Raw genomic sequence first — 17,113 nt, 5'->3', positions numbered from 1 at the left:
CCTTCAAGGCTTCACTTCCTTCCTGCCTGACTTATCTTTTGATTTAGCCTTTGTGAGGATCAAACTCAGCAGGAAAAGAAATGTACTTGAGCAACAGAATAAATCAAGACTATTTGTTGAGTTTTTGTTTTCAAACCTTTATTGAAATAAATGAGAAGCTCTGCAGCCATCAGCAGCTACTAGATGCTGCTCCAAGAAAACTTTATTAAAGTGAAAATCAGAGTCAACACACTTTGTACACAACAAGTTCAGCCCTGAGATCATTTCACCATTTCTAAGAAAAGACATTTCTGACATTAAAGGCACAATCAGTGAGCCAGATGTTAACCAAAGTGAAGCCTCGTCCACCACCAACATTTAAACCACAGGACTGGAAGTTGTCTCCCTCCTACACAGAACACAGAGACACTGAGGAACCATAGAACCAGAACCCCAAACCAGGATAAAGAGGTTCAGTGAATGTGGTGTTGAAGGTGTGGAGGTGGATCAGTGTGTCAGAGGAGACTCTGTAGAAGGACAGAGAGCCAGCAGGACAGTCCACATACACTGCTGCTCTGTTAGAGGAGGAGGAGGAGGAGGAGGAGGAGGAGGAGGAGGAGGAGGAGGAGGAGCAGAGAGGGAGGACCGTTTCTCTGTTATTGTGCCAGACAGAGTAACGACCATCAGAGCAGAACAGACTCCAGGACTGATCATTCCATCCAAACCCACAGTCTCTACTGTCTCCTCTCCTGCTGATTCCTCTGTAACTCACTGATATCTCAACTCCTCCTCTCCACTCGACCTCCCAGTAACAGCGACCAGTCAGACCATTTCTACACAGCAGCTGAGGCCAGAAGTCAAATCTCTCTGGATGATCAGGATATGGCTGCTTCTCCCACACATGTGTCACCTTCCTGTTGTTGTCAGACAGTTTGAGGTTTCTGTTTACTGTGTTTGTGTCCAGTGTGAGTTCACAGAGATCTGATGGAGAACGAGACACAACACAGCAGCAGTTTATCATCAGACACATCTGAAGGTTTATTCTTTGTTTTCTATAAAGTTTAATGATGCATTTAGTCAGTAATGTCTGAATGAATAAATATCACAACTATCAACTTTGTATTAAGAGAAACTGACTGTGTGCTGTTTTGTCATCATGAGTCAGATTGAATCCTCACTTACACTTCCTCAGACCAGGTTTTAACCTCTGCTCTCCACCATGGTCCACCCTGGAGGAAGAAACACAGTCAGAGTGATTTTCTATCCAACATGAGTCCTAACTGCTGTTCAACATGAAGCAGTGTTCCTCAGTTTGTCAGTGTGACAGAGAAACAGGCTGAAACTCATCTGTGTCAACTGTCTCCAGGATTCTTTCACTGTCTGAGAAAAGGACCTGAAGAAGAAGACAACTAATACGAGAGCAGGATGTCAAATATTGTCCTCTGCATGTTGTCCCGCTAAATAAACAGTTTGACCAGCATTCACACATGAACAACTAAACTGTTCTCAGATCAGATTCAACTTGTATGGAGTAATTTCTGTCAGAAACAGAGGGTCTGAGGACAGAGAGGCCACATGATGTACAGATTGTAAAGCTTTGAGACAAGTTTGTGATTTTGCACTTAATAAAACTGACTTGGGAATTTCATATCAATAAAGGACTGTATTTCACAGAGACAGATGAGGCTAAATGATGAAGTTAACAGAGAACAAAGGCACCGAGAAGGTGTTTCTCTCAGCAGCAAATAATTATATGCATCTAAATATGCGCATTTGTTTTGCTTTAGATCAGGGGTATTCAATTAGATTTCAAAGAGGTCTAGTTAGAGAAAATTTCCTGAAGCAAAGGTCCGGAACATCAAAACGACGAACTTGCGTTATCATTCAGTACTATAACCTATAGTTGTATCAACACATGTTTTTAGTCAACAACGGACTGTCAAATCAAATAATATTTCAGTCAGTTTTCACATCAAACTGGAGGGATAATAAATAATAACTATTCAAATAATAAATTCTAAATTTAAGTAAACTAAAGTGCCTAATTTTTAGAAAAAATGTAATAAAAAGTGTAGCTTGAAGTGATGAAGTGTAGTCTTAACCAATTTTATACTAAACACACAAATGAACAGCTGTAATGCCTCCTCTTCTCTTTCATTTCCTCTTACAGAGCTACCACTTTCCTACTTTCTGTTGTTCAGTGAGAAACGTGAGCTCCAGCTCGCATGTTGGAGATCTATGAGATATTCTGGTTTTGAACTGCCCGTGGGAGGAATGTACATGTAAATATCTGTACATTCTTGATTAAAAGTCATGTGAAATCTCTTTTATCTTTCGTCTCCTCAATTCGGGTGTGTTTCCAAAACGTCTCTGGTGAATCTCGCGGACTCGACTCGCGAGCCTCGGTATGCACAGATTTGATTGGCTGAGCAGCGTCACATGAGACGATTGGAGCACGTGTGATTGGTCTGTGAGTTTCCTGGTCCTCTAAACCAGTACAGTAAATGCTAGAAAAGCTGCGCGTGTTAAAATAGAAACGCTCCGTCACGAGGTAGTAAGTCTCAATAATAAATGTGCTGTAGGTCGGCGGTCCGCCTATTAGTGACCTCTGCTTTAAATATTTAACAATTGTATTTATAATTAACAAAACACTAGTGTTTACAGTGTTGGACAAACCACTTGGAAAATGTAGTGAGCCAAGCTACCAGTTAACTCTACATTAAATGAAGCTTCACTACACTGAAGCTACAACCAGGAGAAACGTAGCAAGCTCAGCTACAGCAACATGGCAAAAGTCCTTTACTACATCTGAGCTACTTTTATTTATATTGAACCAACTTCATTCCAGAGTAGCAAAAGAATAAAGACCTGCTCCAAACAGTAACAACGTGAGAGATCTAAATCAGACAGAAACTCCCAAATATTACAACAAAATGTATTTCCTCACAAACTGAGAACCAGTGGAAAAACATTGTTACTTTAATAGATGTGCTGCTTGTCAAAGCATGACATTTTCAATGTATGATTTGAGATTTTGATAGATACACAAAAAAGTATTGTCAGCCACTGATTGTGCAAGTTCTCCTATTTAGAAAGATGAGGTCTGTTTTGTCATAGGTACACTTCAACTATGAGACACAAAATGAGGAGAAAAAAAATTCCAGGAAATCACATATTTAAAGAATTTGTAAATTATGGTGGAATATAAGTATTTGGTCAGTACTCAAGGTCAGTGTTTCCTGTAAGTCTTCAGCAGGTTTGCACACTGTAGCTGGTATTTTGGCCCATTCCTCCCTGCAGATCTCCTCTAGAGCAGTGATGTTTTGGGGCTGTCGCTGGGCAACACGGAGTTTCAACTCCCTCCACAGCTTTTCTATGGGGTTGAGGTCTGGAGACTGGCTAGGCCACTCCAGGACCTTGAAATGCTTTTTAACGGAGCCCAAGCGGCGTGTTTGGGATCATTGTCATGCTGGAAGACCCAGCCACGTTCCATCTTCAACGCTCTCACTGATGGGAGGAGGATTTGGCTTAAAATCTCAGGATACATGGCCCCGTTCATTCTTCCCTTAACACGGATCAGTTTTCCTGTCCACTTTGCAGAAAAACAGCCCCAAAGCATGAGGTTTCCTCCCCCATGCTTCACAGTAGGTATGGTGATGCAACTCTGCATTCTTCTTCCTCCAAACACGACGAGTTGAGTTTTTAACCAAAAAGCTTTATTTTGGTTTCATCTGACCACATGATATTCTCCCAGTCCTCTTCTGGATCATCCATATGCTCTCTGGCAAACTTCAGACGGGCCTGGACATGTACAGGGGGGGACACGCCTGGCGTCCCTCTCGGCGTAGTGTGTTACTGATGGTAGCCTTTGTTACTTTGGTCCCAGCTCTCTGCAGGTCATTCATCAGGTCCCTCTGTGTAGTTCTGGGATTTTTGCTCACCGTTCTCATGATCATTTTGACCCCACGGGATGAGATCTTGCGTGGAGCCCCAGATCGAGGGAGATTATCAATGGTCTTGTACGTCTTCCATTTTCTTACAATTGCTCCCACAGTTGATTTCTTCACACCAACCTGCTTGCCTCTTGTAGATTCACTCTTCCCAGCCTGGTGCAGGTCTACAATTTTCTTCCTGGTGTCCTTCGACAGCTCTTTGGTCTTGGCCATGGTTGAGTTTGGAGTCTGACTGTTTGAGGCTGTGGACACGTGTCTTTTATACAGATAACGAGTTCAAACAGGTGCCATTAATAAAGGTAACGAGTGGAAGACAGAAGAGTTTCTTAAAGATGAAGTTACAGGCCTGTGGGAGCCAGAAATCTTGCTTGTTTGTGGTGACCAAATACTTATTTTCCACCATAATTTACTAATAAATTCATTAAAAATTCTACAATGTGATTTCCTGGATTTTTCTTTCTCATTTTGTCTCTCATAGTTGAAGTGTACCTATGATGAAAATTACAGACCTCTCTCATCTTTCTAAGTAGGAGAACTTGCACAATCAGTGGCTGACTAAATACTTTTTGGCCCCACTGTATATATATTATTGTTAACATTTGACTTTCTGCTTTCATTTATTCATTTAGCTGACGCTTTCATCCAAAGAGACTTACAATTGCTATACATGTCAGAGGTTGACGCCTCTGTAGCAACGAAGGGTTAAGTGTCTTGCTCTACATATCAAAGTTTCCTCCTCACTAGAGGAAGAGGTGGTCAGACTGGACCCTGATCCTTTTCACAAGAGCTTTTTGTTCAGGCGACACAATAGAAAGTAAACTCAGTCTCTCGTGTCTTTATTCCCCTGCAGCAAAGTCACAAGGATTTGATGTACGTGATGTGACCGTCATACGAAAGTGCTTTTGTTGGCTACACATACAGGTCTGTGTATGGCAAATCCATTTTCCAGCATATTGATAAGACTCAAGACATTTACAGAAGAGTTTATCAAGATATTGTTTTTCATGGATTACAGAAACAAACGGTCAGAAACAGACTCCATGAGGGTGGTACGAGGGCCCGACGTCCACAGGTGGGGGTTGTGCTTACAGCCCAACACCGTGCAGGACGTTTGGCATTTGCCAGAGAACACCAAGATTGGCAAATTCGCCACTGGCGCCCTGTGCTCTTCACAGATGAAAGCAGGTTCACACTGAGCACATGTGACAGACGTGACAGAGTCTGGAGACGCCGTGGAGAACGTTCTGCTGCCTGCAACATCCTCCAGCATGACCGCTTTGGCGGTGGGTCAGTAATGGTGTGGGGTGGCATTTCTTTGGGGGGCCGCACAGACCTCCATGTGCTCGCCAGAGGTAGCCTGACTGCCATTAGGTACCGAGATGAGATCCTCAGACCCCTTGTGAGACCATATGCTGGTGCGGTTGGCCCTGGGTTCCTCCTAATGCAACACAATGCTAGACCTCATGTGGCTGGAGTGTGTCAGCAGTTCCTGCAAGAGGAAGGCATTGATGCTATGGACCGGCCCGCCCGTTCCCCAGACCTGAATCCAACTGAGCACATCTGGGACATCATGTCTCGCTCCATCCACCAACGCCACGTTGCACCACAGACTGTCCAGGAGTTGGCGGACGCTTTAGTCCAGGTCTGGGAGGAGATCCCTCAGGAGACCATCCGCCACCTCATCAGGAGCCCAGGCGTTGTAGGGAGGTCATACAGGCACGTGGAGGCCACACACACTACTGAGCCTCATTTTGACTTGTTTTAAGGACATTACATCAAAGTTGGATCGGCCTGTAGTTTGGTTTTCCACTTTGATTTTGAGTGGGACTCCAAATCCAGACCTCCATGGGTTGATAAATTTGATTTCCATTGATAATTTTTGTGTGATTTTGTTGTCAGCACATTCAACTATGTAAAGAAAGGAGTATTTAATGAGATTATTTCATTCAGATCTAGGATGTGTTATTTTAGTTTCTAGTATTTTTTGAGCAGTGTATTAGATAGATAGATATGTGTGTGTAAGAAACATCCTCTATCCCAGAAGAAACCTAAATTACTATGTAGACTAGAGGACTCAAGTTATTTATGATAATACGGCTGTGTGGTGAACCTATGAACTTAAGTCATATTTAAACAACTATTGCTTTGTGTTATATATAATAGTAGTAAGACTTCTCTCTGTGTACACGCATCCTATAGGCCTACAAGTACAATTTTGGCTGTATTTTTGTGTCCCCCTCAAAAATTGCTCTCGTGAAATTTTATGTTTACTTCCCCCCCCTACTGTGAGATGAAACTTACGCCCATGCATAGCGCCCAGAGAACCTGATGTGGAGAGGGCAGAGGAGAGGACCGGCAACTTGAAAAAGTCCCAGTACACCAAATGTTTGCGGGTCGCGGTCTCAGACCTGTTCAGTCAAATCTATACTGCGCACCATAGTGGTTGATGGTGGAGAAGTGGAACCATCCTGTCAGTCATGCGGTGCGCAGCGTAACATTAGTTCATTAGGAAAGTATGTTCATTTAAGTCTGTTTATCTTTTAATGTGAATAATAACAATATAACAATAAAAATACATTGTGTGATTCAAAATAATGGTTGTTGAAGAATGAATTAGTGACCGCAACAGATGCTGATTTTACTGCTTCCATGGGAGCTCAGACCTCCTTATGGGAGCTGAGCTCCCACTGGCTCCCACGTAACTCCAACCCTGTTTAAAGTGCTCTATAAACTAAATTGATTGATACATTGATGAAAGTTCTCCGGCAGAGCGCTTTTTTAAATGCAGCAAAATCATAATTTTGGACTGTGGTGTCTACACGTTGAATCTAAGCTGTAACCTGACCTGCACCTCCCCAAAAATACAACAACATGTCGCGGCGATGCAGAACTGTACCTTCTGTGAGACTCATACAGAAACGGCATTACATATGTTTTGTCAGGATGTACAGTATGTACATTTATTAATGATTAGATATATTCAGGTTTCTGCTGGTTCTGGCAGAATATCTTTTTTAGTGTAACACTGCGACCATTATTTCTTAATCAATTTATGTTGTTTCTGGCTAAATTTCATAAACACAAATGCAAATTTACAAACAAAAACCCCATTTATAGTCTTTGAGAAAGAAACTTTATTTTTGTTTAGTTTCTCCTCCAACAGAAAGGCTTTGAAGATAGGCTCCTTAATGTCTGTACTCGCTTAAAGGTCTGTGATATCCTTCAACCAAGTCCAGTTGCCCTTGACTTTAACCTTCTGAGAACCTTCACAGATATCTGTGATATCCTTATTTATTTTCGCTGTATTGTTCTGTTATTGTACCCCCTAGCTATAAATACATCGGTATCCCTAATGTGAAGTATCCATTGCAATGTTAAGATTGGTGATATATGTTGCTATTTGATATTATTAAAAAGGAAGAAAAGAAGACAGACAGCAAGAACTGTGATTGGTCGGCATGGTAGCCTTCAGGAAGTGCTCCGTTCTTTGAAGTACATTTTATTATTAACAATAATAACAGTAATTTTATTGCATCTCTTGACTCGCACAGACTTCACTCAGTAAAAATCTTGGCACTCCATTATTACGTTACAAGTCACGGACCAGGTAATGCAACAGCAGGCACTAGAGTGCAGATGGTTTCGGTTGTTTCATAGGCTACGTCATTAACAAGCCGGCATGCGGCTCACCTGCTGCCGTGATAACAGATCACGGGTGGAACAATATGAAAAAAGACCAGTTCTGTGTGTTTTAGGCGACTTTATAAAACACACTGCTGATGGAGAAAGTGGAGCAGACAGGTGGAGAGAGACAGAGATGTAACGTTAGGTGTGTGTGAGTGTGGGGAGAAGAGAATTCAGAGACAGGTGCAAACCAGGTATTTTTAAAATGATAATGATAATGTTTTTGGGGATTAAATCCTGCTTTCACCAGCCATCAGCCATCACCGATGGCATCGTCTATCGGCCCAACCCCAGTGTGTGGATGCTACCACGGTACTTGATCAATAAAGGAGCTTCGAGGTTGAAAAGCCATTTGATCAGAAAAAAGCGAAGCTACCACCACACTACTGAGAAATGTAGTTAGACTTGTAACACTGCAGCTACATTAATCTCAACAAATTTAGTAGTTGTTGAGATGAACCATCAAACACTTCTATCGAGAGCTGGACTGGGACCAAAAAATTGGCCCTGGCATTGTTGGCTCAGGCGGCTCACCTAAATTGGTGAGACACTTCTCACCGATACACCATCCTTCCATATATAACATGTGTACCTACTGTACACAAACAAGCCGAGTGGTATGTGCCACGGATAAGTGCACCAGTGCAAGTGAATCAGTGTACTCATATGTTATAATCATCAACCTTAATTGAAGTAATCATCATCATTGTCACTACAGCATGGCACACATCCTACCCAAGGGCTTCACTTTGTGTTGAACAGTGGTGGGGACATTTAAGGGCTCAGATTAGGGGGGTGACGACACACTTTGCCCATGAGATGTGACATTGCACAAGATTGGGGTCACGAGAACAAGACAAGAATATATTTGAATACTATTTTGAGCATTAAACACTTAATTTCCTGCATTCTGGGGATATTTTCTGCACCAATTTATGGTGGAATGTCTTTATTTATGTAAAGGGAAGCACAAATTCAGTTGGCGTGATGATTCAGAATATAAAAATGTAATAGAATAATGCAGTAATCTGTAGCTCTTTTTTTAGCTTAAGTTACTTTCAGTTTTTTCTATGTTTTTATTGCATTGCTGGTTTTCAGAATAGTGCAAATAAACCTTTCTCAAAGCATTTTCATTTGTTAATTAACATTTCTTAACATTAACATTTTTAACAAATGCTTTCAAAAAGTGATGTGGACAATATCTACCATTTCAAAAAGTGGTGGGGACATGTCCCCAGCGTCCCCAGTGTAAATGACACTATGACCCTCCCTCCCTGCTCACTCCCTACAGGCTGAGCAACTCCCTGCTTATCGCTTCACCTCCACTCTCCTCCTGCTAACACATCGGTTATTTTGCGCATTTGGTGGCATCCATCTGCAGAATTCTTAATTTTATTTGGCCCACAACTCAAGAAACAGAAGGCAGAGGAGGGGGGGGGGGGGTGTCAGTATAGAAAATTACCCAATGTGCTGCGGTACATGCTTTATGGGCCGACCGTTGGCCCATTTTTTAAAACAGTTGAATAAATAAGTAATTTATGTTACACTGGCCCCAAACTTTCGTCGGCCCACAAGGCATTTACCTGGTATGCCAGATTACCAGTCCACCCCTGATTCTATCCATAGAGAAATGCTGCAAGCAGGTCTCACATTAGAATGATTTTACATCCAAGTTTCTGATGTTTCTAATGGTTTCCAATCGATAAGACTTCTGGAGAGCCGTGTGTTTCCTATCTCAGGCCTACTCACTGCTCTGAACAGAATGAGGAGGAATAAGAAGTCCTTCATGATGATGGACTCCAGTAGACTGACAGAAAATAACAGAAATAGAGACACCTGCAGTGTGTGAGCTCTTGCTGTCTGTCCAAACCTGAGAGTGTCCAGTCTCCAGTGTGGCTCCTCCAGTCCAGCAGACAGCAGCTTCACCCCTGACTCTCCTGGATGATTGTAGCTCAGGTCCAGCTCTCTCAGATGGGAGGGGTTGGAGCTCAGAGCTGAGGCCAGAGAAGCACAGCCTTCCTCTGTGATCAGACAGCCTGACAGCCTGGAATCAGGAAAACATCATAAACTCTGTGTTTTAGAAAATCACGTCTGCAGGAAAATCCTACAGACCATTTCACTAACTGAACCTAAAACCAGATGAAGAGGATTTAAACGAAACAGCTTATTACTGACCTGAGAGTTTCCAGTGTACAGTGTGGACTCTCGAGTCCAGCAGACAGCAGCTTCACTCCTGAATCCTGCAGGTTGTTGTTACTCAGGTCCAGCTCTCTCAGACTAGAGGACTGGGAGCTGAGAACTGAGGAAGAGCTTCACAGCTTCTCTCTGAGAGGTTACAGCCACTCAACCTGAAAAAGGATTAGCAATGAACACAAACTAAATTTTATTTGTCAAATATATTAAGCATTTTTGAAATTGCACATCCATTTATCCACCTACAGAGCTTTGTTGGAGGCTTTGACCACTGGCAGCAGCCTCAGAAGAGCCTCCTCTGAAGCAGAGTATTTCTTCAGGTCAAACACGTCCAGATCTTTTTCTGATGACAGTAAGATGAAGACCAGAGCTGACCACTGAGCAGGAGAGAGTTTATCTGTGGAGAGACTTCCTGAACTCAGGGACTGTTGGATCTCCTCCACTAGAGAACGATCATTCAGTTCATTCAGACAGTGGAACAGATTGATGCTTCTCTCTGGAGACAGATTCTCACTGATCTTCTTCTTGATGTACTCAACTGTTTCTGATTGGTCTGTGAGCTACTTCCTGTCTGTGTCAGCAGACCTCGTAGGAGAGTCTGATTGGTCTGCAGTGAGAGACCCAGGAGGAAGCGGAGGAACAAGTCCAGGTGTCCATTTGGACTCTGTAAGGCCTTGTCCACAGCACTCTGGTAGAGATGTGTTAGTTTAAGTTTGTCTCTGAAGACTTTAGACAGCCGGGAGGTTGTTTGTTCTTCTGCCAGCAGATTGACACCAGAGTTGATGAAGGTCAGATGGACATGAAGAGCAGCCAGAAACTCCTGAACGCTCAGATGGACGAAGCAGAACACCTTGTCCTGGTACAGCCCTCTCTCCTCTTTAAAGATCTGTGTGAACACTCCTGAGTACACTGAGGCTGCTCTGATATCGATGCCACACTCTGTCAGGTCGGATTCATAGAAGATCAGGTTTCCTTTCTGCAGCTGCTCAAAAGCCAGTTTTCCCAGAGACTCAATCATCTTCCTGCTCTCTGGACTCCAGTGTGGATCTGTCTCAGCTCCTCCATCATACTTGACGTTCTTCAGTTTGGACTGAACCACCAGGAAGTGGATGTACATCTCAGTCAGGGTCTTGGGCAGCTCTCCTCCCTCTCTGGTCTTCAACACCTCCTCCAGAACTGTAGCAGTGATCCAGCAGAAGACTGGGATGTGGCACATGATGTGGAGGCTTCGTGATGTCTTGATGTGGGAGATGATTCTGCTGGCCTGCTCCTCATCTCTGAACCTCTTCCTGAAGTACTCCTCCTTCTGTGGGCAGTGAACCCTCTGACCTCTGTCACCATGTCAACACACTCAGGAGGGATCTGATTGGCTGCTGCAGGTCGTGTGGTTATCCAGAGGCGAGCAGAGGGAAGCAGGTTCCCCCTGATGAGGTTTGTCAGCAGCACATCCACTGAGGTGGACTCTGTAACATCAGTCAGGACCTCATTGTTGTGGAAGTCCAGAGGAAGTCGACACTCATCCAGACCGTCAAAGATGAACACAACCTGGAACTCTTCAAAGCTGCAGATTCCTGCTTCTTTGGTTTCAGAAAGAAGTGATGAACAAGTTCCACCAAGCTGTACTTTTTCTCTTTCAGCACATTCAGCTCTCTGAAAGTGAATGGAAATGTGAACTGTATGTCCTGGTTGGCTTTGTCTTCAGCCCAGTCCAGAGTGAACTTCTGTGTTAAGACTGTTTTCCCAATGCCAGCCACTCCCTTTGTCATCACTGTTCTGATTGGTTCATCTCTTCCAGGTGAGGCTTTAAAGATGTCTTCTTGTCTGATGGTTGTTTCTGGTCTGTCTGGTTTCCTGGATGCTGTTTCAATCTGTCTGACCTCATGTTCATCATTGACCTCTGCAGTCCCTCCCTCTGTGATGTAGAGCTCTGTGTAGATCTGGTTCAGAAGGGTTGGGTTTCCTGCTTTAGCAATCCCCTCAAACACACACTGGAACTTCTTCTTCAGGTTAGACTTGAGTTTACGTCGGCACACTGCAGCAGCAGTTCCTGAATGAAGAAGAAATGTGATTAATAAGTGGATGCTACAGTAAATCTGATAAATGTAAACTTTAAGACATCAAGATGGTATTTATTTTCCTCCTCCATGAAATCTCTTCAGCTCATCAGCTGTGAACAGTTTCTGAGTTTCAGCCCAGAAGAATTCATAGATCTGATCCAAATGTGTGCATCATATTAACAGCAGAGTTTGAAATGGAAACTTCTCCCATGTTGCCTCCATTTCCTCTTTCCATCATGTTAAATCTGTTCAAATCCTCTTACTGCTCTGCAGACGCTCAGCCAGCTCCTCCTGCTTCATTCTCCTCAGGAAGTGCAGTGTGATCTTCAGAAATGCCTCTCTGCTGCTCCTCCTCTGCTCCTCCTCACCGTCCAACACCTCATCCTCCCTCTGACTCTCTAAGCATCTGGGTAATCTGGACTCAGAACTCTCTGGAACTTCTTCACCTCGTTCTTCACAAACCTGCCAATGTTTTCCTGGAGCAGCTGGAACAGAAGAAAATGTAAAGTTGAACTGGTAGAAGTCAACATCAGATCATCTGTGACAGACAGAAAGCCTGCTGGTCTGCAGAGTGCAGCATGGAGACTGGATCAGAATGCTGCTTCACTATTTACTTTGTGGACTGCCCTGTCTCCTATAATATTTTAAAGGAAACATATTGCTTGCTGAGATTTCTACTAATGAGTAAATGCTGTTAAAGAACAAATTAAGCAAATCACAGAAATGTTGATACTGAGTGTATCAGTCAGATGTTCTGTAGAACAAGTTGGTGTTATTGAGGACTGTTTCCATATGGTGCTGGTTATTCTATAGTGGGAGCCCTGCGGTGGTAGTGTAGCCTAACTGACGTCACACAGTTAAAATTGGTGCGTATCAGTGGGCTGGTGGAGTGATGGACTACAGTTGTGCAGTGCAATAACTTTCATTACAAGTGCGTGAATGAAAAAGAGTATTTTTGTATCTTTGTGTCGATGCAGCTAAACATACATTCTGTTATGTTGTTACTGCAGAGGGAAGAAATAAACAGCATATCAACCCTCTCTCAGCTCTTTATTTCATATTTGGTCTTAAGTGATGTTCTGCTGTGACAAACAGAACTAGCACCCAGACTGAGCGTATTCCTGTTAGCTCCAACATATTCTAGTTTTCCTCTAAAATATCTGATCTCACAATAGGTTATCAGCTGGGACTGACTGCAGCTTTATGGATTATGGCTGCCTGTGAACATCATCCAGAAATTAAATATAAAATAATTTATAGAAATAATTTCAATGACATTTTTGTGCTGGCTCCTGTAATTAGCAGTAGTAGCTGAGCTTGTACATTTACACACCATAAATATGGAGTCCAGGTCTGTTTGATGCTGCTGGGCAGACTGACCACTGGGAACCTCTGAGCTCTGATCAACTCTGTGAAGAAATATGATGATTTGAACATATAATGACAAACAGTGTTACATGTGCTGTGTTATATCTGGTAGAAACAGATCCTCATACACCTATACCAGATCTTGGTATAAAAATGTATGATCTGGTCACTTTCCATGGAAACACCGCTGGGTGCAGGGTAGACTGGACAGGAGAAAATGCTGCTGTTTACTCATCCAGCTGTGTCTCAGTGGACATCAGCGGACGAGGAGGCTGCTGAGGTCCTACTGGACTCTAACTGGACTTACAGTTACAGTAAGCAGCAGACAAAAGGGCATGCTCATACTTTTAATATTTTTACTTTCTCATGTGTTTGCCATTTGTTTTGCACTGTTCTTTGAACCTGGTTCATTTCTGTGCTGCTGATGTGACATGAGAATTTCCCTCTGGGAATAAATAAAGAGTCTATATTATTTTTAATTAAAAAAACAGTGCTGAACCAAGACCTACCTGAGAGCTCTTTTTAGGAGAGTCAACAAAACAACACAAACATTTAAGATTCTTACTTTTGTTCAGCATCATTATGTCCAGCTTTGAAGTGAACAGGGACATGACGGTCGCTGTTCACGGACACACAGCTGGGTCCAGGAGAATCTGGTCTCTGCCGATGGATCCTGAACAATGAAATAACAAATCAGATGTGTCCTCAAAGCAGATTTAATAGATATATTTATGTGTTGGTGTCTCTGGTAGTGAGTTTTCAGCTGAATCTGCAGTTTGTCAGCGATACAGAGTTTTATAGCGACTTTCAGTTGTTGTTTATCTGTCCAGCTGCATCTTTACTGTTAGTAGCTCAAAACTAAACTTCATTCACCTCCATTGAGCAAGAGGAGGCTCCATAGACAATGTTCTTATACATTCTCAAACCTGCATCCAGCTGTTTGTGGATTTTAACGTGGTTTTGATATTTGGACTAAGATCTGCAAAATGTGAGACCAGTTTGAAAAAAGTGAAGAGTTAAGAACATGAAGTGATCAAAACAAAGACACCAAACCTCATCTCAGGAGAGACACAAACATTTAACATGCTGACCTTTGATCAGCAGAGTGGTGTCCACCTTTGAAGTCAATGGGTTTGCCCATAGACCAGTCACTCTTGATGGACACACAGCTGGGTCCAGGTCCAGGTCCAGGTCCAGGTCCAGCAGAGTCTGGTCCCTGCTGCTGCTCTGGCTTCAACACACACACACAGAGCTTTGAGAGTGAATAATGATGGTGGAGTGATTTGAGTCCTGGACAGTTAGAGATCCTCATCTCACCTCTGAGCTTTGGTCTGGCTGTCATGTTCCCCACACAGAGTGCTTTTAGAGGGAGGGACTCCCTCCTCTCTGTCCTCACACTGATTCATAGCAGAGCCACACCTTCACACAAACAACAACATGCTGAGAAGCTGCACTCATTCATTACAACAAGCTTTACATCTCAGGACACTTTAGTTCTCCTCAAGGTCTGTGTCTTTAAATCTTTATTTCTGTCTTTAAATGTTTAAATCATGACCAGAGAGACACAGGATGGCTGATTTTACTTTGGTCCTTTCTATTCCTGTGAGGGCCCCTGATGGCTGAGGGGCCCTAATCAACCTCTAAGTTCCCTCCACCCTGGGCTGGCTCTGGTCCATCTAGAAAGGATCCTGGAGCCTCTGGTACAGCTGAGACCTGGGGCCTCATGTATAAACGCTGCCTACGTATAAAAAGGTTACGTACGCTGGTTTTCACGCACACGTGGGATGTATAAAAATGAACGTGATGTGAGAATGTGAAGTCCCTCCACAAACTTTTGTCTGGCTGTCAGTAAACTGCTAAAGTGCCAAAACTCACCAAATGTTTCAAAATAGTGTTTCCACTGCAATTACTGTGCAGATGTCAATGGAGTAGTCTATCAAAATCCTAATTATGTCTTTTGACAAAGGTTTGATCATGTATGTAGTGGTTTAATATCAAAATAAAATTGAATGTGAGAAAAATAGATCATGATGACTTTCACATATTTAATTTCACTTCATTTCACATGTTACCACTTTATCATGTAAACATTCAAACCAGCAGTGTTATTTGTGCTCGCACTAGTCAGCCATAACTATTCCATACTGCACCTTTCAATTGGAAAAGAAATAAAATAAGCCAAGTGCCAACTGCAGGCTGCCTTTCCCCGGTATTAGCCGTGTGTTTACCTGAGGTGTAGGCCTCTTTAATAATAATGTTCGTTGTGATTAAAACCTGCTTTCACATAGCGGTATAATGTGAAAAATTTAGATTTTTTTTTGACGGGGGGACGGGGTTTTACAATCACAATGCCATCGCCGATGGCTGACAGATGGCTTTTATACATGAGGCCCCTGGACTGTTCTAAAGGGTCTTCAGTGAAACCAAGTCCGTCTCAGTGTTGGAGATGTCTGTATTTGAGCCCTGAACTCTTCATCCATGCACTAACTTCAGAGTTTAAACAGTTAAACCAGAAACCTGAGCCAAGTGGATCCAAGCTGTCAGACCAGTTCAGAACACCCTGCATGTTTCAGATGATGTGAGCTCAGACTACAATCAGACTGCTGCTGATTCTACTTGAGAAACATGAACAATATTACAGGGAAATCTTTCTGAAATCATTGTTCTTTAACTCGGAGAGAAATTCTACAGCAGATTTCAAAGAGATATTTAGAAACAGCCAATCGCATCAAGAAGCATTTCTACTGTCCAGTTAAACAGTGATCCAGCACAATGTGATCAAAGTGATCCTGATTATCAGACATTTACAGATTCCTCTGGTCGGATTCTCACCTGCTGAACTCACTTCAGGTCGACTTACAGACACTTTGCACCTTCATGTGTGGAGGAAACAGGGGAGAAGAAGCTGCTCATTTCTTCCTCGTCAGTCCTGGTGTCTGTGTGCATCTGATCTGAGGACGCCGTCACATCCTCACAACTTCAGAGTCTAAAAAACATCAGGGACGTCAAAACGGGTCTGGTTTGTGATCCCTTTGTTTTGTTATTTGATGAAGGCTACAAGAACAAAAGCTTTTATTTCTTAAATAAGTTTTAAATTTGGTCGTGAGATAGTGTCACACCTTTCCTTTAGAACATCTAAACCCAGTCAGTGTCAGAAACGTCTCTGATCAGATGTGTAGTTTAATTTTCTGTCCACTAGATTCTGCTAACTAACCAGCTGATGAGCTAAAGATTAGCTCAGGAAATAAATCTGTGATGGAGGATCAAGTCTCAGTGATCAGACCCACCATGAGGTTTATAGGGATTTATAAATGAACTTTTTAGAAAAACTGTTATTGATTAATTTCATTCTGCTGCAGTGATTTACAACCTAAATTTCAAGATGACTGGAGATAAGAACTGTAGGGAAACAGAGGGGAACCTCTGCAGCTGGATGTAAAACATTAAAACATTTCCTGAGTAAGTCAATAAGTAACATTTCATTCATATAGCACCTTTAAAAACCTAGGTTACCACATGCTTTACAGAGGATATCAAGTTAAAGCAACATTACAACAGTAGACAGCACAATAAAAACAAAAACAGTTCAAGGCATCACAAATCAAGTGTAGATGAAAACTCTCGTACTAAAAAGACAGCTGTGACTTTAAACACTCAGGAGATTTTGCTGATCTGACTCCAAAGAAAGAGCTGAATCTTCAAACTGCTCGTTAAGAGCAGCAGGTGGTTACATGTTGATGATGACCACACAGATTATATTAAATTCAATTTTATTATATAGCGCCAAATCACAACACAGTTGTCTCACAGCGCTTTTCATAAAAGAGCAGGTATAGACCGACCAACCGTTCCCAAGAGCAGCACTAGACGACAGAGGCA

The 17,113-nt window shown here is 42.6% G+C and overlaps 2 protein-coding genes and 1 pseudogene across 2 annotated transcripts in view; all 3 read right to left on the bottom strand.

Annotated features, from left to right (window-relative positions):
- LOC119909373 (NLR family CARD domain-containing protein 3-like) overlaps positions 1–17,113 on the bottom strand; it is a 175,128-nt gene that overhangs the window by 43,848 nt on the left and 114,167 nt on the right. The window lies entirely within an intron of this gene.
- The window catches only part of LOC119909391, a 53,374-nt pseudogene that overhangs the window by 35,000 nt on the left and 1,261 nt on the right, over positions 1–17,113 (bottom strand).
- Positions 122–3,935, bottom strand: LOC119909304 (neoverrucotoxin subunit alpha-like). The gene is made up of 3 exons (XM_038727472.1): positions 3,855–3,935; positions 1,162–1,255; positions 122–960 (listed from the first exon to the last, which is right to left on the bottom strand). Exons 1-3 carry the CDS (start codon positions 3,933–3,935, stop codon positions 389–391), a joined length of 747 nt encoding a protein of 248 aa, XP_038583400.1. The 3' UTR covers positions 122–388.

Source organism: Micropterus salmoides, unplaced genomic scaffold (genome assembly GCF_014851395.1).
Source record: "Micropterus salmoides isolate LMB-PRFRI ecotype aquatic unplaced genomic scaffold, ASM1485139v1 Ms_hic_scaffold_18, whole genome shotgun sequence".
Lineage (NCBI taxonomy): Eukaryota > Metazoa > Chordata > Actinopteri > Centrarchiformes > Centrarchidae > Micropterus > Micropterus salmoides.
Note: the sequence above shows the minus strand (reverse complement) of the source record. Positions and strands in the feature narration are given on the sequence as shown.

Bases quoted from the DNA above. Each gene is read 5' to 3' on its own strand.
- LOC119909304 (XM_038727472.1), bottom strand. From the start codon at position 3,935: ATGATCATGAGAACGGTGAGCAAAAATCCCAGAACTACACAGAGGGAC. The intron at 1,256-3,854 runs GTAACAAAGGCT...AACAGCAGTTAG, and splicing joins TGCAGAGAGCTGGGACCAAA to GACTCATGTTGGATAGAAAA. The intron at 961-1,161 runs GTAAGTGAGGAT...GTTCTCCATCAG, and splicing joins AAAACCTGGTCTGAGGAAGT to ATCTCTGTGAACTCACACTG.